This window comes from Hirundo rustica, chromosome 1, assembly GCF_015227805.2.
Source record: "Hirundo rustica isolate bHirRus1 chromosome 1, bHirRus1.pri.v3, whole genome shotgun sequence".
Lineage (NCBI taxonomy): Eukaryota > Metazoa > Chordata > Aves > Passeriformes > Hirundinidae > Hirundo > Hirundo rustica.
The window spans coordinates 87,881,849-87,909,577 of NC_053450.1; the positions used below are offsets into that span (position 1 = coordinate 87,881,849).

The following is a 27,729-nucleotide window of genomic DNA, read 5'->3' on the forward strand; positions in this document are numbered from 1 at the left end:
TTAGGTCCTCTGTCTCTAGTTTTGCCGGGGTAACCACTGTGAGATCTTGTTTTAGAAAAAACTCATGGGTGGAAAATGCTGTCATTGTTTCTTGGTGCCACCTGGCTTCACCGACATGGAGTGGACAACTTAAATGCCATAGGAATGGTCTTTTGGACTCTGTGGGTATATATCTGTCACATGCAGCTTTCAATTCAGGCAGGCTGGTCACCAGGTTTCCCTCTTTGTCAGCACATCCACATACTTCAGTGTATGGAGGGATGCTGCCAGGCACCTGGATCTATGTCCCAATCTTAAATCATTTTAGACAATGCACATGAGCAGCCCCATTTAAGTCAAGACAAGAGGAAGTGGGTTTTGGGTGAAAAAGATACCAACTCAGAATATGGCATGTTTATTGCCCAGTTACTGTTCCTCAAGGCAGTTCTGCACACCGGCTTTAGGGAGATAAAGTAGTCAAGAAAAGAAATGAATGGAGATTTAAAATGTATGGAGATGGTTTCAGTTGTTAGCACCAATAGAAAAGACAAGTACAATATTATGTTGTTTTCAGAGCAGTAGTGTGACTGTGTAAAAGTGCATTGAATTGAATGTTGAAAGGAAAAAAAGGAAAACAGCCAGAAAAAGAGCATAGGTGTCATTCCTGTTTTTGCGAATGCCTATCTAAGAAAGTTTAGGAATTCGCTTTCTATCTGTTCTCTCCTTATATAGTATGGAATAATCCTTCTGGCTTCCTTATTCTGAAGCACACTGCTCTCTACATGTGGCAAGCCTTTTGTGGGAGGAGGATGTTAGTGATGCTACAGACTTGCCAGAGTGAAGGTGTTTGAAAACTAGGTGTTGTTTGCAATTAATTTTACTTATTAAGAGAGAGACAAAACTACAGGATTGTGGTAGGGAGAGGAGGCTTCTTCTGGTAGTTGACACTGCTGTTATTGGAAGCATCTGGAAGGATGAGTGACAAGTCATCTTCATTCAGCATTGTGAGGATATAGACTACTTTTTTACTCTGTCACAACTGTTGATGTGCACATAGCCTCATTCCTTGTTAGAATTTCAAAATAGGAAACATTGTCTTTTAATGAAGATGGATGACTCTGAGGTTGTTCCATCCTACACAATTGTTGAAAGGGATAGTGAGCATGGACTTCTTGAGTTCTGCTTTTGGCATACTGTATTTTGTGCCCAATGCTTCCTTTTTAAGTCACTGAAATTGTACCAGCAAGGACAGTTTAGGTAGAAATTGCTCTGCAGTTACTGAGTGCTAACACAGTAAATGCTACAAAACTTGTTACAGCCAGAGATGGAGGTGACACGGGGCAGTGGTGTGACATTGCCAATTCAGCTGACTCTCCTGCTCCGCTCCGCTCTCAAGCTGTTTGCTCAATGTCTTGGTGATGGAAACTAGGAACCAACTCCTCATCTCTTGCTGGCAGCATTTTCAATGCAGGAGCAATTCCATAAGACAGCTGACGATGAGGAAGTCCTGCTCTGGTAAATGCTATGACCAGAAGTGCGCTGTGGTACAGTGCGATTCTTGGTAAGGCGGAGGAGATGGTATGCAAGCAAGCTGGTGAATGCATCCTTTTACTGAGCAAATGGAGAAGTAGAATCAGCGGGTTGTCTTGCAAAAGCAGAACAGAACTGCACGTTACGTGCTTTCTGAAGTTTCTGTTCAGAAAAGAGAGCTGGGAAACATCTGAAGAGCAGCACGAGTCCAGCGCTGGCCTAGAAGTGGTCAGCTCCCATCAGGGAGCTCATTGTGTGAGGAAACAGAGAATCCAGAGCAGCCGGATAAAAATACTGCCTGGTGAATGGACACAGGGAGTGATGCTCCCATGTGAAACTGTGTGCTGTGTCACATGGTGTTGAATATCTTAGCTTGGCTGCCAGAATAGAAAGTGGGTAAATGCAAAGCTGACTGTAGAGGAAAGCTGCTTGTAAAAGGGCATGCAGGAGGGAAAAGGGGCTGAGCCAAAATAGGTTGTTAGCACGCCTGCCTGATCCTAAGGAGCAGGATTTGTTTATTCGCAGGCTCTCTCGAAGTGCTGGGTGCTGCTCAGTGTGTTGGCAGTCATGTCTGCATGCTGAGCATATCTTAACCTGCAAATGTAGCTGAGGGCAAGGGACTGAAATCCAGATTCAGCTGAACCTATTTGTGAGCCCTGTTGTGATCAGTGGAAGGTTATAGGGTAGAGAAACCCCTGGAGATGTATTCCTTCTTATGACACTCATGAAAAGTGGTGGTGTTTTTTTAACATGGTAGACACATAGATTTCTTTTTTAACTCTTGCTGTTGATTTTAAAATTACAGAAGTACTTGGCTTCCATATTTGGAAGCCAAATGTGCTAGAAGATTGGAAGAGCTTTTCATTTCTTACCTTGAAAGAGTACCAGAAGGTTCACTTGGGTTGCTGTGCACAAATAACCACTGTTATTCTGGATGGTTCTGCAGCTTCTAATTTTGGTAGAGGACTATTCTGGTCAGGTTTTCCCCCCCCACCCCTGTTTGCCTTAACTATTAAACCCTTCATTGTTATTTAAGTTGATCTTCAGCTCTTTCTCTATGATTCTGTCCAGCCAATTTGTTGATGCTTCTGGTTTTTAAAACTTTGACCTTTATTAAGTAAAAGAAATCATTATAAGAAAATTACTACCTTGTGAGTGTCTGCAGGCCGTCTCCCATTTTGCCATTATTTTGTCTTGTTGCATGTTAATTCTGTTGAAATAAATGGTAGAGTAAGCTACTTTTTCACCAGGGTAGAAGCTCTGTTGAAGTGTTGCTGGTAAATGCAATTTGTTACAGTGTTAGGAAGAAGTTCTTGATAATTTTTCCATGCACACACACAAAGGAAATTAAAACATGACACATCATGGCTTGTGCCTTTTTATTAAACCTTACAGCAGTTAATTTCACTGGAGTTACTCTGAGGAGGGAGTCAGTGGTGCAGACGCTGGCTCTGCTGCATGCTGACAAATTTCTGAAGCACAACATCACCCTGGTTTATATCGGGTCTGTCCTGGCTCCTACACGATACTTTTCTTGCCTGGACCACAGTGCGGCTGTAGGAATGCACATAACGCTGTGCATCCCTCTATTAATAGAAGGGTTGGTGCAGGGCGTTCAGCCTTGGCTGCACCCAAGGGTGGCTCCTTTGAGGGAGAGGATTAAAGAGAGTGACAGAACACATCGGTAACAAAATCAGACGGCCAGTGGGGCGGTGGAAGGGGGGAAAAGTTAAAAGTGCCTCCTTTGCCGAGGCTGTGAAGCAGCATGCACGGAACATCTAGCGGGCTGTCTCCATCCCCTTAGGCACAAGGGAAGGGGAGGGGAGGCTCTGCAGCTGCCAGGGAGTTGGCTCCTGGTGCTGCTTGCGGTTCCAGCACAGCCCCATAGCGGTGGGCGAGGTCGGGGATGGCAGAGCAGCAGGTCCTTCGGGGTCACACGCGCTGTGGAGCTGCGGGGCAGGGAGGCAGGAACAGGCATTGCAGGACAGCAGGAGGACCCAGAGGGATCGCTAGGAGAGAGGCAGGAGAGGGGTTTACAGCACTGCTGCTTTTCCATCACTCATCTGCAGCAAATGGGAGAGATTAGTGGGGCTGTTGGATGTTATTTCCCAAGGCCCTGGGTGGGGAGGCCAGGAAGGGTTGTTTTTTGGTTTTCTTTATCCAAAAGGAGATGAGTATCTGGGCCTGGGTGGGGTTGCACAGGAGCAGAAACCAGTTGGCTCTTCCTCATCTCTCTCACTTTGCCTGGCCCCAGAAGAAGTGAAAGAGAAGCGAAGGAATCCGTTCCTGAAAGAGAATATGTCAGTTACCTGCTAGCTTTTCTTTCGCAGGTGGTGAAAGCCCTTGTGTTTTAAACCATCCTTTCTCCATCTCCCCCTCTTTGTCAGGCTCCCCTGCAGCTGGACACTGCCTGTGGGAGGCTGGGAGCCTGCTCCCACTGCCGGTGTGGACATGAGTCATCAGCAGGGAATCACCCATCTTCCTCTTCTGCCCAGTTGTATTATTTTTAGGTCAGCATAGGAATTTCTTTGCTCATGAGAGTCACATTAATTCTGCAAATAACGTTAGAGAGAAAGGAGAATAATAACAACAAAGGTAGAAAAACACACGCTACCAACTGGGGATTTCAGTGGGAGCTTCATAACTTAATTGTATATTAATATACAACATATTAATGACTTATGTCTCAGGATATGTTTCATTCCTTTTTTTGTTTGTTTGTTTTCCTTGCTTCTGTTTGTAGAAGTTGCTAAAGAGCACGGACAGGAAAGGAACAAAGTTGGTACCAAGCTTTTTATTTCAATAAGGCCTAGAAATTAAGACTGTTTTATTTGTTAACATCCACAATATGGGCAACTTTGCATTAGTGAGCTGCATGGGTGAAAACTTCAGGTTTTAGTCTGTGTGGTTTCAGAAGGACGAGCAGAATAATGGTAAGTGTCACTTTCTCACCAGCAGTCTCCGGTAATGCAGAGCATAGTGTTTGTTTAATTTCTTGGTAACATAATGGTAAATACAAATATTTTGCATTTTCATCTTGATTACTGAAATATAAAATCTGGAAGGATTGAGTGGTTGTCTGCACTACTCTTAATCAAAATCAAGACTGATTAACTTTGCTAAAAATTTGGCTCTGCATTTGCTTTCTAAAATGTCTTTCCATTGCTTCTTAAAGAAGAACAGCCATTTCCTCTGCTGACAAATTGGAGTTGTCTCAGAGGAGAGTGTAATGCAAGGCAACAGGCACTGCTTATGTAAACCTTTCTTGCAGAGGTACCGCTTACCAAAACTGTAGCAAATCCTGCTTGCCCCCTTGAATGAACAAGCTTTGCAAAGCACTGACTATTTCTTAAGGCTTGTTTAAATACTTTAATATCCTAATTAGCATTACAGATTTCAAGAATGCTAACTTATTTTAGGAGAAAGCTTTTCAATGGTGTGTTTTTACACAGGGATGCATACACTTGTCTGTATTAAAAAAATAAGGAAAAAAAAAAAAAAAAAAGGAAAGAAGAAGGTGCACTGTTGTAGTAATAATTATTCAGTCCTGCCTGGTGTGATACATGCCCTGAGCACCAAGGGCGGCCCGGTTGTTGCATTATTATATTTTGGTTCTGCTTTTGTATTTTAGGAGTTCTGTTTCCTTACCTGCTTGTTTTTTACAACTCTGCCAGTAACTCAGAGCCTTAGTATTATTTGCATTGTTACAGATATGAGCAAGTCCAAAACATAAAGGCAATTGAGAATTAAAGTAATTTTAAAGGGGCCTTAGCACAGTTGTTTCCTTTTTACTTAAAATTCAATCTCTATGCTTGGAACTGAGCAGCTTTTTTCTCCCTATAATCATATTTATAGAAAAATTGAAGACTGTGGCCAAGACTAGCAATCACATGATAATACAGCAGCTTTTATTAGATACATCTGGAAACTTACCTTGCAAATAGAGTGCTTTTATCTCTGCACAGGTGTTGAGCCATTGCTCAGCCTGTTCTCCTAACTCCAGAGGCTGTTCCCATCACTGTTCTCTGCAGCTGTGACATCCATGTTTGGACTTGGAACTGCATATCAGCAGGCTTGTGTAATTTTAAGGAGAGGGAGGCTTTTCTGTTGGTTTGGTTGTATTTTGGTGGGTTTGGGGTTTTTTTGGAGGGCTTTTTTGGTTTTGGGTTTTTTTTGTTTGTTGTTTTGTGTTTTAAAGTTCATCGTGAGCAAACTAGTACCATATGTTTCAGATGCTTTGTTTGATATGCTGGACTTTTTAGACTTTCCACAATTATTTATTTATTTAAAAGCAGTTTAAACAAGATGAAAAAACGTTCATATCACCTAGGATTCCTTTCTCTCTTCCTTAAAGTATGGGTCTAGATTTAAAAATATTGTAGGCAGTGATGCTTCCCAAAGATGGAAAATAGTACTGATGACAAAAAAGAGACTTTAATAGTTAGACTTTCTTAAAAAAAGCTAATGCTTCCAGTTAATGCACTATTAGGCATGGCAGCTTAGTCCATTTTAAATTAACACAAGACTTAGTCAGTGCAGCATGATGCTTGCCTTAACTAGTTAGGTTTTGACACATAGTACCTGTAAGCTTTTCTTGGAGGTGCTAGGAGTCCAGACTGGACCACAGAGGTGGGCAGGGCATCCACAGCTCCTTCCCATGCTCCAGCTCCCATGTGTTTCTGTATGCTGTGCCACCAAGGCAAGGTGATCAGCCAGGATGCAGAGTATTAATATGCCCTGAAGGGTCTGCAACTTGACATGACAGGCATGATGTATCGGGATGTTTCTTTTTTCAGCCAGGTGCTTCTTTCTGACCTGACGAAAAAAGAGCTTAATCTTTCTCCCAGTTTCTCTTTTTGTTTGCTGCTTCTTCACTCGCAGCAAGGAAAATAAAAGAAGACTAAGGAAGAAAGAGAAAAAGAAATATGCTTAATAAAAGAGAAAGTTTATATTCCTTTTATAAGATACATTGCTTTTGTTTGGGGGAGAGGAGGTAGTTCCCTTTGAAAACACCATTTTTAACTTGAAAGTTTTTGCTGTCCTGAGGCTAGCAGTTGATACAGGTGTACTGTGAAGGACTTTCACATGCCTGTTTGCTCTGAAAGATTAACTCTCAAGTGCAGCTTTTGATGGGAGACCTAAATAAAGTAGTACTGAAAATCAGCATATTGCAAGAGGGAGGTGAGGGGGAGTGCAAGATGAACAGGGCACACCTCCCTGCTGTATGGAATGTGTGGCTGCTTGATCAGGAGCACTGGCACCTGCTCAGCCCACATCTTGGGGGTACAGTGGCAGGAGCCAGTGCTCCCAGTAATTCTGTGGTGCCATCACTGGTAGCTGTGCCTGCCCTGTCACACACACGGGGATACAGCTGCTACATGGTTCCTGGGCCCAGGGCAGGCCAGGCACATGGGCACCCCAGAGATGCTTCAGGGTGCCCCGAGGTCAGGGTTTGTGTCCCTTTGCAGAACAGCCTGCAATGCTTCCAGTGGTGCAGGAGAATTGTTTCCAAGCCCTCCTTGTTTGTATATTGACGTACCAGGAGGAACGTGTCAGAAGCACTGCTTGTTTTCAGACAAGGCATTTTCATCACCTCTAAAAGCAATTTATTTCAGTAGCCTGCAAGTTCTTTAGGTGTCTATTTGCAATTTTTTAATGCTCTCCATCTCCCAGTGGTTTTGGTGTTTGTGTTTTTGTTTTCACTGAAGATGAAAGCTTGCATCACAGAATAGGTGCTGCCAAGTGAGCTGGAGGAGAGCTGTAGATCCTGACACTGGAGAAGTACTATGTGTTGGCCATCACTCCTGCTCCCTGAGATTGTTGTCACATTTGGCACACCTCTTTAAGTAAACATTAGCTTTGTAAATGGCATTGGTTCGGTATTTAATGGAATGCAGGAACTATGTCAGCAGTAATTATACAGGTAGGATGCAAGTGAATTGACAGGAGAGTTAAAACAGATTAAACCTTCAGCGCATATTTATGTCCAAGCTTTCTGGGTACTGCGATAACAATGGCCGTGTTACATACACTTCACACTTGCTTCTTTCACCACTCAGGGACTATGAGTCCAGTCACTTTGTGGGTGACTTGGTTATCTCTTCGTTTTCAGAGAATAAAAAAAATGACTGTGGGAGTTTATGTAGTGATAAAATGAACAACAATGGGAGTTTGTTAGGGACAGGACAGGGAGGGGGTGGTTTCAGGATTTTGTCAAAAGTCATTTCTAATTGCAGGATGTTTTTTTAATGAGTAGGCACATGTCCTTTTCCTTGATATAGAGAGCAAAGACAGTATGAGGAAAACCAAGGCTACTGGCAGATGTGAAAAACTCCTAGTGGATATAATATTCTCACTGAAAAATCTGACTGCCTCATATCCACTGGTGTTTTGCTTCTGGGAAGCTCACACTTTGGCTGAGAGCTGGACCTGTAACCACAAGGAACTTGAGGCTGAGTGAAACTGTGTGTCACTTATTGAATGCAGAATGGACGTGATCTGTCATGCTGCAGAGCTCACGTTCGAAATATTTAAAAGGCGTTAAACTTTTTTGACGTGTTGGCGAAATGTTGCTGCATAGCCCTTTCTGCCTGCAGCACAGCTTTCATTGTTTAATGCAATGTTTTGTGTGAGAAACCCTTGTTTAGCTGAATCTGGGATTTGAGTACTTAAGAAAAACAAGAAATCACAGCAAATAAGTGTGGGTAGGAAAAGACAGTGCTTCTGCATTTCTCTTCAGGGGAAACTGGCTGTGAAGGGGACATAAAAGTATCAGAAGGGTTGAACCTGTTTCAGGTCTTCCTCCTATGAACCTTTCTCCCCTTCAAGGATCAGTAGTTTTCCTTTTAAAACAGTCTATTTCTCATAACAGCTTTGAAAAATACCAGTGAAAGTTTATGGAAAGGCAATGTGAGGAAGATTCACATGCAGGTATTTGAGTGGCATGCAGTAATGTGTTTTAAGCAATGGTTATGAAAGGTGCTATTTTTACATTTGCTTGCTACTTAGGTCAGATTTAGCCTCTCCTTGTCACTGATTTTTTTTAAAATGTTGTTTATTTTAACAGTACTTTGCAGTAAAAATGAAATGGTGTAAGGCCATTGAAGTATTTTTTGTTGGACAATTAAGAGGTTTTCACAAGGCTGATATCTCAGCTGATCTTTTACTGTCTGCCCGTGTGAGATTGTCAGTTCTCATATTCTTTAAACTTCCAGTGGACTCACTAGCCATAGTGATAGATAGAAAGTGACTGTGACCAAAATGGCCTTTTGTGGTGATGGGTTTTGACACACTGTGGCTTTATTTTGCATTTAGCGAGTTCTTGGTATCATGGGGTGAGAGGAAAGAGGATGTCCCAGTGCAAGAAGAATGCTAGCTCTTAAGCTTGCAGCAGTCAGTAAGTAATTTCTATTCTATTCTCTTCCTTTCCAGGTGTGACATCTGTTGTATTACCTTTCGTACTCATCGGGGCTTACTGCGCCATAATGCAGTTATCCACAAGCAGCTTCCCAGAGATCCCATGGGAAAGCCTTTCATTCAGAACAACCCTTCAATTCCAGCAGGCTTCCACGACTTGGGATTCACGGACTTCTCCTGTAGGAAGTTCCCCCGCATTTCTCAGGTACTCTCTGTTCTTCGTAGCTTAAGGTACCAGCTGCTATTAGTGCTTATCTGATGAGGTCATTGAAACATTCATCCTGCACGTAGAATATTTTGTAGAAAGTGCATCACCACTGTTTTGTGTAGGCTTCAAACACTTTATGCCTCTCCTTCGTTTTTCATCTAAAGAATATTGGCACTGGGGTTTTTTTCACCATTACAGTGGATAACTATCAGTGTAAAGATGTATAAAAAATTTTGAAGGAAGGCTTCGGTCATATTAGATCCTTGCCCCTTTGAGCATACCCAAAGAATCCTACATCTAAAATTAACAGGGAGTACACATGGTAAGGAAGACACTATTTATTTTAGTTTATTCTAGCAAGGATGTAGTTAGGGTATGAAAGTTTTTGTTAAAAAAACCTTTGAGCAGTCGCCTTATTTACTAAACAGTGACATCTTCAGTGATTCCCTCACAAAATACTCCACAATCTTCTTCATGTAAGGTTTGAGGGTTCTGCACCTTTGAGGGACAGTGGATGGGGAAAGTGAGGGAGGTAGTCTGTAAATATTTTTCTGAGAGTCATAAAGCTTTCTGTTGGGTGGTATGATTCTTCCCTCTGTCAGACTTTGCCCGCCTTCATTTGGGTCTGGATGAAGCTGCATATGTAATAAAAAAATCAGCAGCACAATCCACCAGGACCATGCTTAGTTTCTGCACTTTTCTTCTTCTACTGGGATTAAAGTATTGATTTCCAACTCTTATGACTGCAAAGTGACAGACTTGAGATTTACTGCTGGACCAGGGGAGCATGTCGGTCTTTCTGTGAGTCTTTTACAGTTTTGGTATAAAACTTAAAAAATCAAAAAAAAGAACTTTTTAAACAAAGTTTATTTCTTTTGTAATTAATCACAGACATTTAAAGTTATTAAGGGATTTGAATGTTGGTATTTTCCTTCTGTAATAATTCTGCTTGCACTGTGAGAGAAGACATAAAGTATTTAGAGTCTATATATACACCTTGCCAGTCCTCTAATAGTATTTTTCTTGGGAGAATAAATGTAATTATACTTCCCCAACCAAAAATGATTCTGCTTCAGGCTCTGAGTTTCATTGATCGGCTTTTGGGGGATTTTATTTTGGTTGCTTTATATTGGTTTGGAGGCTTTTTTTTTTTTTTTTTTTCTTTTTTTTTTTCCTTTTTTTTTTCTTTTTTTTTTTTTTCTTTTGCTTCCTCTCCTCCTGGTTTCTCTGTAGTAAGAGCTAGAGGGGATAGTCTACTGCCCAGCTTCCTTGCTGTGTAGTATGCTGAAGCTCCTGTACTGTCGATGAGAAGTTTCAAGAGAAGTTTCTGATAGGGAAGTTTAGGATGGAAAAGAATTTAGAGCCTGAGTAGCCTTCTGAAGGAGTGTACCTTTATAGAAGAGAACTTTTGGGGAATCTGCCCCTAATTCAGATACACCCCTTAGGAAACTAAAGGATGTGAAGTGGGAATATCTCCATGCCAGATAGCTGGGGGCTACTCTAAACCTCTTAACTTAGTCAGTGGAAGAGAGGGTGAACTGTTTTTGTTTTGCAGCAGCATGTGATGCCTGTCCAGTTCGAGATTCCTGCTCTAAATATTTGTGCATGTCTTGCAGGTCTGGTGTGAAACAAATTTGCGAAGGTGCATCAGTGACTTCCATCGATTTATTTGCGAGATGTGTAACAAGGCATTCCCCATGCTTTCGGCGCTCAAACTGCACACAGAAACTCATGTGGTGGATCAGGGAAAAGACAAGCACAAGCCACAGTCCATGGCCCCACCCGGTGAGAACCCAGACCAGAAAGCCTTCATGGCATCCTTGGGCCTACAGTACACCAAAGACATCAAGCCTGTCAAGCAGGAGGACAATACGCAAGATGAGGTCCAAGAAATGCGGCTCAGAGCACTGAAGAGTAACCTACCTCAGGAACCCGGCAGCACCAGTCTGCTGAGCCTCTCTCCTCTGGAAGCTGCCTCCATGGGAGGGTCATTTTCAGTCCTTCCCCCTACAAAAGAAAACATAAAGCTTCTTTCGCTGCAGCCTTTCCAGAAGGGTTTTATTATCCAGCCTGACAGCAGTATTGTGGTGAAACCCATCTCCAATGAGTCTGCCATTGAGCTGGCAGACATTCAGCAGATCTTGAAGATGGCTTCTTCTGCTCCTCCTCAAATCAGTCTTCCTCCACTTTCTAAGGCACCTTCTGTCCCTGTGCAGTCGATTTTCAAGCATATGCCACCACTGAAGCCAAAGCCTTTGGTAACCCCCCGAACAGTTGTCGCAACCTCTACACCTCCTCCTCTTATCAGTGCCCAGCAAGCCTCCCCTGGCTGCATCAGCCCAAGTCTCCCACCTCCCCCTCTGAGGCTGATAAAGAATTCGGTGGAGTCTGTCTCCAATTCTCATCTCTCCCAGCCAGGAGCCAAATCAAGTCCTTCCTCACAGTTGCTCCTCCAACCCAAAGTAGAGCCTTTAACTCAGCATGAGATGAAGACACAGCTGGAGCAGGACAGCATCATTGAAGCTCTCCTGCCTCTAAGTATGGAAGCCAAGATCAAGCAAGAAGTCACAGAAGGAGACCTCAAAGCCATCATCGCAGGGGCAGCGAACAAGAAGACCCCGACCATGAGGAAAGTTTTATACCCCTGCCGTTTCTGTGACCAGGTGTTTGCCTTTTCTGGTGTCCTGAGAGCTCACATCCGCTCCCACTTAGGTATTTCCCCGTATCAGTGCAACATCTGTGACTACATCGCGGCCGACAAGGCAGCGCTGATCCGGCACCTGCGGACGCACAGCGGGGAGAGGCCTTACATCTGTAAAATCTGCCACTACCCGTTCACAGTGAAAGCCAATTGTGAGAGGCACCTGCGAAAGAAGCACCTCAAAACGACCAGGAAGGATATCGAGAAGAACATCGAGTATGTCACCAGCAATGCCGCAGAGATGGTGGATGCCTTCTGCTCCCCAGACACGGTGTGCAAGCTGTGTGGAGAGGACCTGAAGCACTATCGCGCCCTCCGCATTCACATGAGGACGCACAGCGGCTGCCAGAAGAAGAAGCCGTTCGAGTGCAAGGAGTGCGGCACGGCCTTTTCAGCCAAGAGGAATTGCATTCACCACATCCTCAAACAGCACTTGCATGTGCAAGAAAAGGAGATTGAGAATTACATCTTAATGGTGGACTGCAGTGCCCAGGAAAGCCAGACAGACCCTTCTTTATTGGAGGACAGCACTTACATGGACCACAAGCCCATGACGCCTTTCCTGGAGCCACAAAATGGCTTCTTGCTGGGAACGTCACCTCACGTTTCCATCAAACGTGAACCTGTGGGCAACTTTCCCATGGATTTTGATGAGCCCTTGGATTTCTCTCAGAAGAGCAAAAGCCTGAGTGCTGTGCAGGTGAAGCAGGAGAACCTGTTCAGCTCATCTCTGTCCCTTTATGACTGTTCCATGGAGCCTATCGACCTGTCCATCCCCAAAATCCTGAAGAAGGATAAAGATGATGCACCCTGTGAAGCCAGGAATCAAGAGCTGGCTGCTTCTGGGAACAGTGATAAAGCCTATAACTGTCTGCAGTGTCCTTTGGTTTTTGGTGCCAATGGGAACTCAGAAACAAACCGGGGTGTCAGACATCCCCAGCCACTGAAAGGTTCGTTGCATTTGACTGTCCCGATCATTTCCCCAGCTCTCCCTAGCAATTCTGCCTTGCTGAGACCCCTGAGGCCTAAACCACCACCACCACCTCTCTTGCCAAAGCCTTCAGTAACTAAAGAGCTGCCGCCATTGGCTTCCATTGCACAGATCATTTCGTCTGTGTCTTCTGCTCCCACTTTGCTGAAAACAGAGGCTGCAGACGCCAGTCCCAAGGCAGTGAGCAGCTCCACTGGGTGTGACAAATCAGGGAATGCCAAAGCTAAAGTGACAATCGTGACCGCCGTTCCGAGAGACTCCAGCCTGCCTGGTGACCTGTCTCAGGCGTGTGATCCAGAGCAGTCTCCTGTTGCTGATGCTGGGTTGACTAAGAAAAGAGGTAGAAAGAAAGGAACGAAAAATAAGCCTAAACTTAGGAGTAGTGTGGATCTGGAGTCAAGTGGTGAATTTGCCAGCATAGAGAAGATGCTGGCTACCACAGACACTAACAAATTTAGCCCATTTCTGCAGTCCACTGACAATTTCAAGGAAGAAAGTGGCAGAAATGGAACAAGTGAGGATGAGAAGGAAACTGCCAAGGATAAGCTGCTGAGAGGGAAGAGGAACACTTACTCAGACTGCCTGCAAAATATCCCCTGTCCTTACTGTCCTCAAGTCTTTCCATGGGCAAATGCCCTGCAGCGGCACATGCTCAGTCACGCAGGTAAGAGTGCTCTGTGCTTACAGCAGGTTGTAGCCCCTGAGGTTGTTCCCCATGGAGGGGCCTCTCCATGGAGGAGTCTTCCTTTCTCTGATGTCTGAATTGTATTCTTCTTTATTATTTTGCTAATCCCTAGCTGTTGCTGTTGCATAGTGGTGGTGGTACATTTTTCAGAAATGGAATAACCTCCATGTCTTGGGAGTATCAGAGGGTAAATACAACCATTAATACCCATTTGACTTCAGTGGCATAATTTAGTGTAGCTGGAAAGAGGCTCAGGTTTCAGTTGTTCTGTTATTACTGTCTTGTCTTGAAGGGGAACATGTGTGTTGAATATTTCATTGTGCCTTACGTGGTTTGTTTGTCTGCATCAGTAATGATAAAAAAGATCTCTAAAAATAAGAGACACAAGTGTAGAACTGTGGCAGGAAAATAAAATAATATAGTGCTTAGCATTTTTTTTTCTTGTGGTGGCTTTTATTTAACAGATCAAAGGAGGATGGGAGAAACTGCTCCTCCTTAGCATTATGTAATAGCTTGCCTCTAGGAAAAGTTTCTCCTCACAGATAGACAGCTAAAGGTGGGCACCTGCCCTAAGGTGTGGAGATGTGTATGGAATCTCTAGCGTTGTGCCGCTGTGTAGGTAACCTCCGACCTGGTGTAAACAAAAGGAGGAATTGGGTAGGGAGATTTATTCTAGGTCTGGGGTTGTTTTTCATTCTTCCCTATAAAGGAAATACTGCATTGAATGCTCTGCTGATTTGAAGTTCCCTTGTTCTTCCACCCACACTGTAATAAAGTAATAAGTAGATTCTCATCCTGCTCTAGAGGGAGAGGACAAAGCTCTACTTGCTGTTAGGCCCTTTTAAGTCAGTCACAATTGTTGATATTATTTACTTCATTATTCATCTCAGCTCCCAGCATAAAGAATAAAAGATAGGGGTTTTTATAAGAAACATAGGAGATTTGAGTGTAGCCTTATAAAAGTTAGCTTGCTTTTCTTTTTTTTAAGAAAATGAGGTTTCCTGAAGTGACTTCATGTCTGTGCTGAAGAGGAAAGCCTGAAGAGGTAAAAGAGGTTAGCCAAGAGGTTTAAAGGGAATCTGAGCTGTGGAGCAGTCCCTATTACAGTTTGCTTTGGGTGACACGAGGACATAACTTGCAAGGTATCAGTGCAACAGTGAGGCTATTGTTTTCTGGTCCACAGAGACCAAATTATTTCATCTTATTAAGCATGCAGTTTACTTTGTGGTGAAGGAGAGCTCTTTACTCATATCTCAATTGTTTTCCAACACCCTGGCCTCCAAAAAAAAGACAGAGTTACTGAAGAACTGTTCATGAGGCAGAAAACAATGGAGAGGCTTTTCCCAGACGAAGAGGTTTGACCTGCTTATTGATGGCAGACTTCCAAGGTAGCAGCACTGGTGTAAACCCTTAATGAAGACAGGAAAATGCTCTCAGCCATGAATTATATTGGTGAAACTTGTCTCCCTTACGACCACCAGGCTTGGGAGGAGACACCGTCCTTTTAAAAAGCCTGTGCTGCAAGCCCCACAGGGAGAGCAACTATGGCCATGACAGGGGTAAATCCTCACCACAGATACAGGATTTTTGGCGATACTACAGCAGTGGCAGCAGTCACATTCCAGTTGGTGTGCTCTGGCAGTGATGATACTGAGCCCTTTTCTAATCATCATCTTGATGTTGAGACTTGTTGCTGGAGGATCACCCGACAGCAAGCGTTGGCTGGCCTTGGTGCATCTGCTTTCAGATGGCATGAGCATTCTCTTTCTAAACTGGGAGTTTCCAGCAGCTGCCCTGTGGCAGCAGTGTCCATGAAGCCTACTGGAGGGGAGGGGGGAAGCTAAGCTGGGAATGTACAGGAAATTTAGGCCGGGGAGGCGGTGCCAAAGCAAACCCAAGGATGCATTCAGGTGGAGTGAGCCCTGTGTTTTTGTGGTGGGTATCAGGTGCCGGTGGCATGCAAGGAGTTTGGCAGCTCTGTGGTAGATGGACAAGTTTGTTGGCTTTATTTTCTGGATGGGAAAATTGGTTTTCTTGTGGAGAGATCTACAGTGTTGTAGTGCAGCGCAGTGTTCCTGTCCCCACCTGTTGCACAGGCAGATAGCTTGTGATTTGGCAAATAGCTCTGGGTTTTTTTAAATTAGTTAAGAAAATAATCTACTTGCTAATCTTTGTAAAGAGAAGAGGGAAACTTTATTATTGTCTGTGCTTGATGGCTGCTCCCTGACCTGAGTAGAGAAAGGACTAACAGGCTGACGTGAATGGAGTAGATGAGAGTCCTGGGGATCTGCTTCCACACTGCGTGTGTTGGACATGTGATCCATAGGCAATCACAGCAGGCAAGCTGACTTTATAACACTGCTATCAAAAAAAAGCCCCTGAGCAGTTGTTTGAGCTAAAAAGCAGCACTTAGCTCTTCTGTGTAGGAAAGTTGTTATTGAGGTAATTTATGTAAGTGATCTAAGTTAGGATGAGGAAAAGGTATATCATTTCAAGCATTTAAGTGCCATCTGTGTGAGTTTTGAACTGCTGTATTCAGTCAGACATAAGAAGATTTTTACATGTCTTTCATTTTCAATAAAATTTTAACACAGAGGCGCCTTCCATGTGGTGTCAAGACCATGTTTTCCTTTTCTGAAAGTGCAAAAATGCACATGCTACCGGTGACCCACATCCCTCATGCAACCAGAAGTGTCTCTTGTGGAAGCTTTTGCCTTGCTTATCCTTGCCTCAACACCACTGTGTGTTTGTTGGGTTTTGGTTTTGTTTTTTGGGTTTTTTTTAAACTCAAGAAGCATACACGTTTCTCAGTGGTTTTTTTATTTTAATGGTGACCTCACAAGTAGGACACCGGGAATTTGGCATAGTTTGGTTTTATACAGTGCCTAACACAGTAGCTGTGTTTTGTTTGAACATGCTCAAATACTTGCTTTTAATACTTTCTTTCCCTTGATGTCTTTACTGTATAATTTACTTTTCTATGTTCAACTCTGTTTGCCTTTTTTTGTTTGTTTTTCTCTTCCCTGCTGCTCTTGACTTTTTAAATTCTCAGAATAGTGACTAAGATGTGCCCTGCAGGTGATGCAGTTGGTTTTGCTCCTTTTATAGGATGCACATCAGACTAGGTTCAGTATAAAATTATAGTAATGGTCGTTTTTAACCACCAGTTTGTTATAGATTACCTAATCTTTTTGCAGAGAATCACTTGAGAATATCTTCAGAGGGATCCTGGCAGGTCTTGCTTGGCCCAAGATTAAACTTTGTAAAAGGTGAAGTTTAATGGCAAAGGAGGTTTTTTGGTTTTGTTTTGCTGCTACAACAGGAACAAACCATACAAGGAAATACCTAAAAACAAAATAAAGGAATAAATAAATAGAAAACTCTTACATCTAGCCTTATGAACCTGAATGTTTCCTGTTGATTGGAGGTAACAAGTCACCAAAAAAGAGGACTTACAGGCATTTTTATTCTTTGCTTTTATGATTTACCTCAAAGAAAAAGTGTAAACATCTTTACTTCGCAACATTTGTAGTTACCATGGTGAATAATGTGTTTCTGCTAAGACAGCAGTGGCAGGAGATACCTTGAGGACTGATCTTAGGTACTTTGATTATTCAAATGACCCTTTATACTGAAAAAGACACCCTTCAGATGACTGGGTACTATAAAATGTCCAGACTAGGCTGGTCCTGCTGTGCTGCTAACAAAAATTTACAGTCAGTCCTAAGTCAATATTTAGGCACAGATATATTTTAATACTGGCCATGACTATTCATATGGAAAAATTTAGTAAAAAAATCAAATCACATTGACTTTTTAGGTTACCTTCCAGTGAGTAAATGTATTTTATCAGAAGAGCGGTTGCCTTTAAGGGACAAATACAGAAGGCAGAGAGAACTGCTTTTTGAATGCTCTGGTTTTGTGACTTTAAAGGTGACATTTTTGGAAAGCATTACAACTTGTGGTAGGAGGATTGGAGTTTGCACAGCAAGTGGAATTTTTGTTTGGATTTTGAGACCCCCCCAGCTACGACATCTGTGTAGAAAGAAGAATATTTTATCTATTGCAATATTGGTCTGTATCACAAATACTTGATTGATACAAGCATTTTAAAGGCTGAAAATAGAGAAAATGGTGACCTGAGATGCAGGTTGAGTTTCAAATAATTAATCCTCAGCTAATCCTGTCATTGCATGCTTGAAAAGAAAGTGCAAAGGAATTGGCCTGTCATGAAGTGAAAGGATTTCTGCTTGACTTCGAAGTTTTGTATTTGCATTGTGAATTAAGCCAGATAGAAGTGCAAAAAGCAGTGATACTTATAGCCATAAATTTATGGTTGAATTAGCAGGCATCTAAGAGGAAAGAGTGACCTGAAAGCCTTCAAAAAAGTGGAACCATGATGCATCTAAAAAGTTGTGTTGACACTGGAAGAAAATTAAGAGAAAGAAATAGCTCCTGAGATGTCTGTGAGATGCGGGGAATCCCTGGTATGGGTTGAGATGTTAACTAGAACAGAACCAACTTTCAGAAGATGAAAGTGAGAGAGATACCCACAATGTTCTATCAAAGAGGCTGCTGGCTGTGGCAGGGGGTGGGCGGTGTGTCTGTGTTTTCAGAGGTTTTGGGTGTGAGGTGGAAGGTGAGACAGGAGCTGATCTCCTTTTACGAGTAACTATCCTCTCAATCTCTTTCTTCATCACAAAGATGTCTTGCAGAATTGCCTTTCTCATTGCACTGCATGATCCTGGATTCTCTTTCAACTTCTCCTTTGCTTAGTACCTTCTGTGTTGTAGGGGAATTAATTTAAATGAATTACAGACATGAAAAACTTTCTCCTAAGGGAAAATAATTTATTGCTTACTCAACATATGGGCCTTGATTCCACTGAAGTCAGTGGAGAGATGCCCTATGGCTTTGATGGAAATTGTGTCCAACTCACATAGGTGATAGGCATTTCCGGTGAGAGCCTGCTGCTGAGGAGCTTGCAGTCAGGATATTGTGGTTGATCACCAAGCAGTAACAGAGGCAAAGGAAGAAAACCAAAGAAGTTTCTTATTACACACAAGGGGAATTCATACATTTGATCTTGCATCAGGCCAGAAGCCCTTACCCTGTCAAAAATGTGGTGTCATTTCTACCAAGTCTAGCAGAATTTGCACAAACCTGCAGTTGCCAGCTGCTACTTGGGGAGAAATGTGCTTATCCCCCAGCCTAAGGAAGAGGATGTTGGATCTCACAGTGGCACACACAGTTTTTCCCAGCTGTTCAGAACACCAGGGCCAAGTTGTACTTGGTCAGGCTGAACACTGCAGACAAGCAAAACGTAAGAATGTGGGAAGCGCCCTTCCATGTTGGAGCAGTGGTACTCCTGTCTCCAGTTGGTAGCAGGAGGATGTGCTCTTTAATGTGAGCCTGTGAAGGCAGTTTCCTCTGGCCTGTTCCTCTTAATGCTCTCTCAGCATCCACAACTGCTTCATTAGGGTTGTGTGTTCGAGGGCACATCCCTGCCCCCTCCCTTTACAACCTGTTTATGGAGCTGCTGTCTGCACGTCCTTCCAGTTGTTTTCTGAACCTGCTGATGCAGTCTGGTTTTAATTTGTCTGCTGCTGCAGGCCAAGCCAGTGATCCTGGAGAGACATCAGCGATGGCTTTGAGTCCTCCTGCCTGGATATACCTGCCAGTACTATATTCAGTGTCACCCAGGCAGGGTTTAGATTGTTTCACCCTGTGTTAATCTGCATTGAAGCTCACCTGCCATCATTCTGCCCCCTCTGTCTTGATGGTAGGGAGAGATTGTCTGTCACATCATGCAAGGCTTCATTGTAGCAGGTGTGTGGCATTTAGGCGGAAAGGAGGCGCTGACACAAAATCAAGGGTGAGCACAGTCTCTCCGGGTTTACTGTGCTGACCAAATGGGATGTGTGCAAGAAGGAAGCTCAGCAGATGGTGGTACATGTCCCTTGTCTGAAAACTGCTTGCACAAGGGAGCTGTTGCTGTAAGTAATTCACACCTCCAATACAGACAGTGTCACTTTGTGTCACTTTGAGTTGGTTTCATGGGAGAATTGTTGAAGTAACAAACCTAAAAGCCGGAAGAAGTTGGCTCTGTGTGTCAGTGTAGTTAAAATTACAAATGAGTTATTACTTTCAACCTCAGGGTAGCTGCTGATCAGATTGCACAGAGTGTGCACAGGATTTTCCTCTTAGATCTCCATGCACCAGTTTGTTTGGGAAAGTCTGCTGTCTTGCCAGCCTCTCATCCTTTCTGCTTCTTTTAGTACAGCAGGTTGCCTTGCAGTGATTCAAATGTGGTAATACAGGTCTCAGTACTAGTCTGGCATTGCAATCTGCCATGCTGGGGACCTGTTATGACAGGATTTGATCTTGCCTATCATGAAGAGACTAAGTTGCCTCGTTACCATGTTAACAGCCTGTAACTTCAGAGGGCTGTAGCACGGTATCTGTGGTGTCACGTGGGCCCATCCTGCCTATGCAGACAACAGATGGCTACAGCGTGAGAGAGGAAGACTCGTGTTATGACATGATCCTCTCCGAGAACAAAAGTCTGCAGGAAGGGCTCTGAAAGTGCTCACCTCTGGCAGTTTTCACGGCAGAATAAAATTCAAATGTCCTACTTGAGTCGATTGAAGACTTACTTTATAGTTAGAGGGTTGCTGAAGCAGTTCAGCTGTTTGGTGGTGTGAGGAGGCAAGCATTTCTAAAGCCGCTCAGACTTGGTGCAGCACACAGGGTGGGTAGGACTTGGGTGCAAGGTAGATGTTGTTCTCAGCAGCTGGTGCCGGGCTGGTCAGAGTGGTTCGACCTGCCCCCGGCAGACAGAGCCTTGGGCCATGGTTGGATAACACAAAGCACTTATTGGCAGTACTGGCTCAACCTGTTCTCAACTGTTCATCCCTGCAGCTGTAGCTGACCCAGCTGCCCAAAAAAATTTAAAGGGCAAGGGGAGGGACTGGAAGTCATGAGATCGGTTCCCGGATCTGGCTGGCAGCACAGCCCTAAAGGAGCACATTGATGCGGCTGAGGTGTGGAGCTGGCAGCATCTTCTGGGAGGCACTGGGATAGATGCTGTTGAAATGGGCTTTATTGTCAGTGCTTTGTGTCTTCAAATGCTTTAGGCATCAAGGAGGGAGCCCAGATCCGAAAGCACACACAGTTATAGTATTTATAATTTATAGTATTTATAAGCACACAGCTTAGTATTTATAACTGGCTTCACCAAGCAATGGTTAATCAGAGTTCAGAATCCTTCAACAGCTTTGGACTTGCGGTCTCCCTCCGTTGCCCAAGAAAAAGGGATTTCCAAATCTGTGGAAGTAAACTAAGAATTTGAAACTGTGGCTAAATTTAAAATGAGGTGGTTTCTTTTGGTGCTGGCTTTAAAAGATGGGTAAGCAGCATGCTCAGGGCTGATGTGCGGAGTCTTTGTGAGGGCCATCCTTGGAATTGAGTGGTTGTCTGGATTTCACTGTGTGCCAGAAGGAAAGGGAATGAAGGGAGATGCTTGGATGGTGTTTGGTGAGCCATAAATGAAGCAAAGCTTTAGGCTGAGGTGTAAGACAGGAAGTGCAATTCAATAGAGTGTCACTGGGAACAAGTTTATAGAGGGTTTCTTTTGGTCTTGTTTTAAACCAAAACAAAAACAAGATGGTGGTTTAGAACAGGATTCAGAGATGAGGAGGCTGTGTAAGTGATGGGACTTGCTCATATCCTTCCTGCATGGAGAGGAAGGGAATAGTCTAAAGTACCTGAAGCAAACTGAGGGCATTTCCCCCAGCTCACAGCAGTCAGACCAGGGGAGAGTCAGACCTCTGTGTCCCGGCACAGAGGCATACAAGGAAAATATGGAGCAGCTTAGTGAATTGCCCGCTTTCATCCCATTAAAGCAGCCCTGTCTTTGTCCCCTTAGGGCTGTCTGAATGCTCCCTTGCAACAAAATACAGTTGACAGAGATCTGGGATAGGAATGGGGTAAGGGATTATCTCTTACATAATAGGGAAAGAAAACTTAATAAGGAAAGATCCCTTTCGTAAAGAGACTTACCCCTAATGTGAGAGGGTCGAACACAACTGCTCTGTGTTAACTAGACAAATATTTACAAAGTATACTCAACAGTGAATTTTCTGATTAGGATGTAGCAGAACTCATCTTTACTCTAGATATCTGCCACACTGTGATCCCTCCAGAAATCATGTGAGCCCTGGATATAGTGGGGGATTTTTTCCAAACCATTCTATCTGTCTGTACCTCTGAACTACATTTGCGGGTATTTCTTCGAGGACAAAGGGCTTGAAATCGTGTTTTCAGTGTCAGGCAAAGCTTTAACAGCTGCTCTAGAGCCAGAGTTCAGGGTAAAGCAAGAGTTATTTGCTGCTGGGGTGGGCCTGAGTGCTAGAACTGTTGTTTGAAGATACTGAGGAGCTGGTGTATAGCCTGCTGGCTGTATTGTCAGCTCTACATCAAAGTGCCTTTCTGCTGAATGGTGCAATACATCATAAGCTCAAAGTGTGGGTTTTGTACATGTTCCCTTCAATGCAGATTCCCCCATGGTAGGTGAAGTCAGAGCCAGTCCTGAAAACTTTTCTTCATTACTTCAGCTGCTCTGTTGAAGGTAGTGGGGAATCATACTGTGTGTTACAGACAGAAAGCTTTTTTTTTTTCCCGGAATTGTTTGTATCTTTTCACCCAGAAATACTCAGCTCCACTTACTGTAAATAGTCATTGTCTAGCTGGAATATTTTCATTTCACAAGGCATGGAGATGCAGCTGAAGCTCTCAACCATGTGGGCTGATTAAATATTTAACTTAAGTGTTTGCAGGTGATGTAATGAAGGTGAGTACATTTTATTATTTAGAATGTTTACAATAAAAAAATGGAGAAAGATAATGACCAAAATTTTTCAAGCTGACTGCAGGATTAAAAGATGCTCTCCAGTTAGTGGGTAGAAGCGGAAGAAGCATTCTGTGTGTGGGTCCAAAAAATCCCAAATTTATTAGAACTGCTACCACCTAGTGGTGGCTACCTTTGTTGTAAAATATAAAACAAGCTGGGGTTATTTCAGTTAATGTAGGGAAAATAGTAAGTCATCAGCTCATCTGACTGATAATGCCAACTGCTTGTACCATATCCATTTCAGTGGTCTCTTTTCTCCAATTTTGAGGATTGTTTGTGTGATGGGTTTTCTAACTCTTCTCTTGGGATGTTAGGAATGTTTGTCAATAAACACTTTAGCACCAAAATGTTTTTCATTACATCCTGTTTTGTTTGCTAACTTTGTACCATCTCAAGCTCCACTCTCTATTCCACCATAGTTCCAGGAAAGAATAAAACTGTGTGTAAAAAGAATCAATCCAGCAAGCTCCCCAGCAAGCTTTTCATTTGAAATTTTTCACATTTGGTGTCCCTCTTCATAATTTGGTTTGCATATGTAGGAAAGCAGTTCCATCCTCTTTCTCTCTTGCCACCAATAAAAGATGAAGTGGATTCTTCTGACCGAGCTGACCAAAGACTCCAATTTGATTTGTAAATAGTCTTCAGCAAAACAGTCTTTCCGCAGTTTGAAAGAAAAATTATTCTGGCTGCATCTATAGAGTGGTTTCTTTCATGCAAGCGGAAAAGTTTTTGGATTCTCAGATGGAGTCCTTGAGGTTTAGCTTATGAATACATGTCATGACAAGTTCTTTTTTTCCCAGGAGCTGACAAGGCAGCAGCTAAATTACCAGTGGTTGTATCGCCTTCTTCACTATGTTCATATCTCCCTGCTCATCTCCTCTCTCTCCTTTTTCCTGCACATCTGTTTTGACTCTGGTGTCAGAACTGAGATCTTCAGATAGTGTCCCCTTCTTCTCTTCATTTTGGGGGAGTGACACACTCTGGTTGCACATGACAGGGTGACATATTCTGCTCCCATGGTTGCTGAAGAAGTGGCAGTGGGTGGGGAGTCTTGACAAGTAGATTTCTCCGCTCTTGTCCTCTTGATTCACCAAGTGTAAATTCTGTGGGATAACAAATGGACCAGAAAGCATTTTACAGCCTTAGTAAGTGAATGATGGGAAAGGGGCAAAAGAAACAGCAGGCCTTTCCTGTGCATCCTGTTTCTTTCACTGCCTGGAATCAAGTGACTGCCCTGCAGCATAAATCATCCAAATTCTGGAGGTGGGAATTATCCATTTGAGAGGAGCTCAGTCTTCTTGGAGGGATGTTTGCCCAGATTTGAAGGCTCAGTCAAAATCCTCCTCCTTGTGTAAGATGCAAGCCTGCTGGAGCTGTGTGGCCAGCAGGGTTTCTGTTGCTGCAAGGGGCATGTGAGCTGGAAGAAAACAGTAATGCAGGCCAGGCCTAGCCTCTGCTGGAGTGGATGAAGCAGCTGCCAGTGCAAGACTACCCTTGCAGCCATCCCTTGCACTGCAGGAGAATTCCCACACTGGACCTGGCACAGTTTTCTTCACAGCTGTTGTGTTTACCACACACCTTCACAGCTCCCCTTCTGCTATTCCAGTTAATCAGAAGCAGAACTGGGCTGATTCTCATCCAAACCCAAATAACCAGGATTTGTGCAAAGCAGCTCACTTTTTTCACCAGCTGCAGAATCAACTGCACAAGTTGGAGATAACCACAGAGCAACTCAGCTAGTCAGGAACTGCTGCTTTACCTGATGTACATGCATGAAGTTTCCTAAGGGGCCTGTGAAAGTCCTTGACAAGGGAAAGGGCAGGTCTGGTTTGTGCAGGTGAGGAGGAAGAGCGCTCTCCCAAGCACGTACTTGTGTCAGCATATCCCTGGCTATTGTCACTACCCGAGTTTTGACTGTTCCTTCAGGAGGACCGGGCCCAGAAGAGCTTCAGAAGAGAAGGCTTGTGTACATTTGTGTTCCCAGGGTCTGGAGTGGGCTTTGCCCTTTGTGAAGGCACATTGTTTAAGAGTTTGTGTTTTTCTTGATGTGGACCTCATCTGTTTGCCTGCGCCAGTACATCAGTTACCTGTGGACCTATTCCTTGAAGTGCTTTCTCTTGTGCACCAGAAAATGTAGTGGCAGGCCACACATGCAAGAACAAAATAACAGCTAGGAAGAGGCCTTGACCACAGAGGAGAGGGAAAAAGGAGATAGAGTACAAGTACAATTCCCTGAAGAACACTCGAGTATACTGTAAGAAAAGTAGTGTATTTTTCAAAATACTAGAAGCAAAAGAATAAAAAGTTATGGAAAAATGGGAAAATCATGAGTGATATATGACATTGAATGTCAGAGTTGGGACTTGTGTGAGTTTTAAGACATACTGGTTTTGGCTTGCTCTTACCTTGAGTGCCACCCACAGATACTCTCTTCTCACTTTGCGTCTGATGTTTCGTGTTGAAAAACAGGAATAAACTCCCTCTGCATCCACTGTTTGATGTTTGGTCAATAAAGAGTTACAGAACATCTCTCTGAGTATGATTAAGAGGAGCTTTTTCCCATCTTGATTTCCTTGTGCTCTTCACTCATCTCCATCCTAACAGAGCTCACATGGTTTCCTGCCCCTCTCCCTAATGAACCCCCTCTGTGCTGTGCTGGCAGCCTTTCTTTGGTCTAACACACATCCCATCAGGGGAGCGTTTCCTGACCTCACAGGGGAGGAGACAGGGCAGCCCACATCTACTTTCAGACGTCCCCATCCTCACATTCTGTAGCCTTACACACAGATTAGGGCTTGCTTGCGTGTTTTAACGGGCAGATAATTAGATGAGCAATGAACTTTGTGTAATCCACTGTCTGTGTAAACAGATCTGTTTTGATTAAAAGGTGAGATTACTTTTTGTGATAGGTCATTTCGCCCCCTTACACTCCCCCAAGAAAAAGTGTATCATGAATTGTGCGCTGTTAAGTGATCATTCGCTATCACTGCTACACTTTGACATTTGTTTAATGGCCATTTATTATCACTAGTGAGATGAGATGAGATGGGGCCAGTGCAAATCATGTTGCAAGACCACATTCAGACTTCTAAGTGCCTGAGAACCATCTTCTTATCTTCTGTTTTTACTCCTTGCTTAGGAAAAAAAAAGCCTGTAATAGCAAAACTAGGCAGTCTGGAGACAAGCACAGGTTGTACTGTGTCAAACAGAGAACTTGCACTGCTCTTGTAGAGTTTCTAAATCCTTGTAGTTACTCAGCAGCTGTCGTTCTTGCAGATGAATGTTGAAATGCCAGGTGGGTTGTGGGCTCCCTTTGCTGCTTGCTGTCAATAAGAAGGAGGCGGGGTGGAGGACTTAAGGAAGGTTTCTGCTTTCAGAAAGGACAACTTGCAAAGTCTGTGTCCTGCAACAATTCCTGGGAAGTGGCACTGAGGATGCAGTTTCATGCCATACAGCAGCAGCAGCTTTGGCCTCCAGAGCCAGACCGGCTTATTTCCTATTTACAAATACACTATTTGTGTAGAGCTTGGAAGGAGTACAGCTCCAGCCTTCTGTTCTTAAGCACCTTACCTGTTTCAGTGTTTTGGACACATCTTACACCTTCAGCAACATTAATGCTGCACACAGGTGTGAGTAAGGAAAGGACACCATTCAGGACCACATATTAGGTAATTTTTGTCTGAGTAGGTTAACAGTGAAACTGCAAGGCTTGTTACTGTCCCTCGGCTTTATGTTTTGATTCCAAGTGGCATATCAGAGACTCAGACATGGATGAACTTCCATATCTTCCACTTTTATGGTGAATACCCTACTTTTTAAGCTAACTTCTGTGTTACTGTCTGCACTAACTATTCACATTTAGTTGTAGCAGGTGGGTTGCATGAAGCCTTTCCATTTCCTTGGAAAAACATTTCCTGCTACACAAAAATCAGTTTGATAAATATGTGGGTTGTATATTTTTTTCAATCTGTGTTGATGTTTTTCATACAGAAGTTTTTTAGCGATACATCCATGTGTCTCTGGAATGGTCTATTTGTGATAGTGACCTCAGCTCTTCTTTGGTGTCTCAGCATGTTGTGTTCTCTGGTTAAAAGTGATTATATTAAAAAAATTATTTTAAGAAGCTGCTGAGATCATGAGTCTGTTTCGGAAAAGAAAGCATTTTTGAGTTTGTATCATCTTGTTAATTGGGTTCTGTGGTGTTTTGATCTCTTATCAGCTGTAAGTTACTGGCCTAAGTCAGGAGAAACAGATGTTGGGATGCTTGATCAGAAGCAATGCTCATGGGTCCATTTGCAGGCTCAGTGCTGGTAGTTAGGATTCATCAGGGGGCATCTCACTGAAAGTTTCTTTCTGTTTCCTTGCAGAGAGCCAGGCAGATGCAGACACACTAGCTGCAGGAAACAAAGTCTTGAACCTGAGCTACGGCGAGAAGGAGCAGTCAGAGGAAAAGACAGAGCTACCGGAGAGTGAGTGCAGCCCCAAGGAGGAGCAGAAGGCTGACTTCCTTCCGGCAGAAGAGGATGCTGAAGAAAAAGTGGATGGATATGAAGAGGGCCCTGAGGAAGATTCTGTAAGTAACAAAAGTCTTGACCTCAATTTTGCCAGCAAATTAATGGACTTCAAGCTGGCAGAGAGTGACCAGTGTGCAGGCAGCAGTTCTCAGACTGAAAGGAAACATGCCTGTGACATTTGTGGCAAAACCTTCAAGTTTGCTGGCACTCTTAGCCGTCACAAAAAGGCCCACATTCGTGAGGACAGAAAGGATGAAAGGAGCAGTGAGGATGAAAGCAAAAGCATTCAGGATGATGCAGGAGCTCCCTCGATGCAGGACTCTGGTCTTGAGCAGGAAGAGTCTCCGTTGGACTTGAAGGTAGTGGAGTCTCCTGTGGACTTTGAGGCAACAGGAAAGGAGAATGAAGAGAGCGAAAGCATCTCTGAGGGGGAAGGCACAGAGAGAAAGTCCACTGAGAAGAGCAGTGATGACAAACCAAAGACTGATGGGGCTAAGAGTACTGCAAAAGCAGACAAAAGAAAGAAAGTCTGTACTGTGTGCAACAAGCGTTTCTGGTCTCTGCAAGATCTGACGCGACATATGCGGTCTCATACAGGTAAGAGGAGGCTTGAGGGCAGAACAGACCATGAGCTGTCCCACCAGACTGAGGTGTCTGCTCTGGAGGTGCACAATTGCTGCTGACACTTGAGGTTGGAGACACTGCTTTTAGTCCTAAAGGTGTCTGCAAGGTGTCTTCTCTGCCCCAGTCCCCTATGCTGCATACAGAGCCTAGGGGGCCGCCAGAATTGTAGC

General features: G+C 43.7%; 1 protein-coding gene across 5 annotated transcripts in view; it reads left to right on the forward strand.

Moving 5' to 3' along the window:
- The window catches only part of RREB1 (ras responsive element binding protein 1), a 121,847-nt gene that overhangs the window by 88,456 nt on the left and 5,662 nt on the right, over positions 1 to 27,729 (forward strand). For 3 of the 5 annotated variants that reach the window (XM_040063583.1, XM_040063585.1, XM_040063575.1), the window contains 3 exons: positions 8,941 to 9,130; positions 10,750 to 13,489; positions 26,789 to 27,532. In XM_040063583.1, the coding sequence (XP_039919517.1) occupies positions 8,941 to 9,130; positions 10,750 to 13,489; positions 26,789 to 27,532 (3,674 nt within the window). Of the gene's footprint in view, positions 1 to 8,940; positions 9,131 to 10,749; positions 13,490 to 16,707; positions 16,825 to 26,788; positions 27,533 to 27,729 lie in introns of those variants that run through there. The other 2 variants (XM_040063592.2, XM_040063601.1) reach the window with 2 other exon arrangements.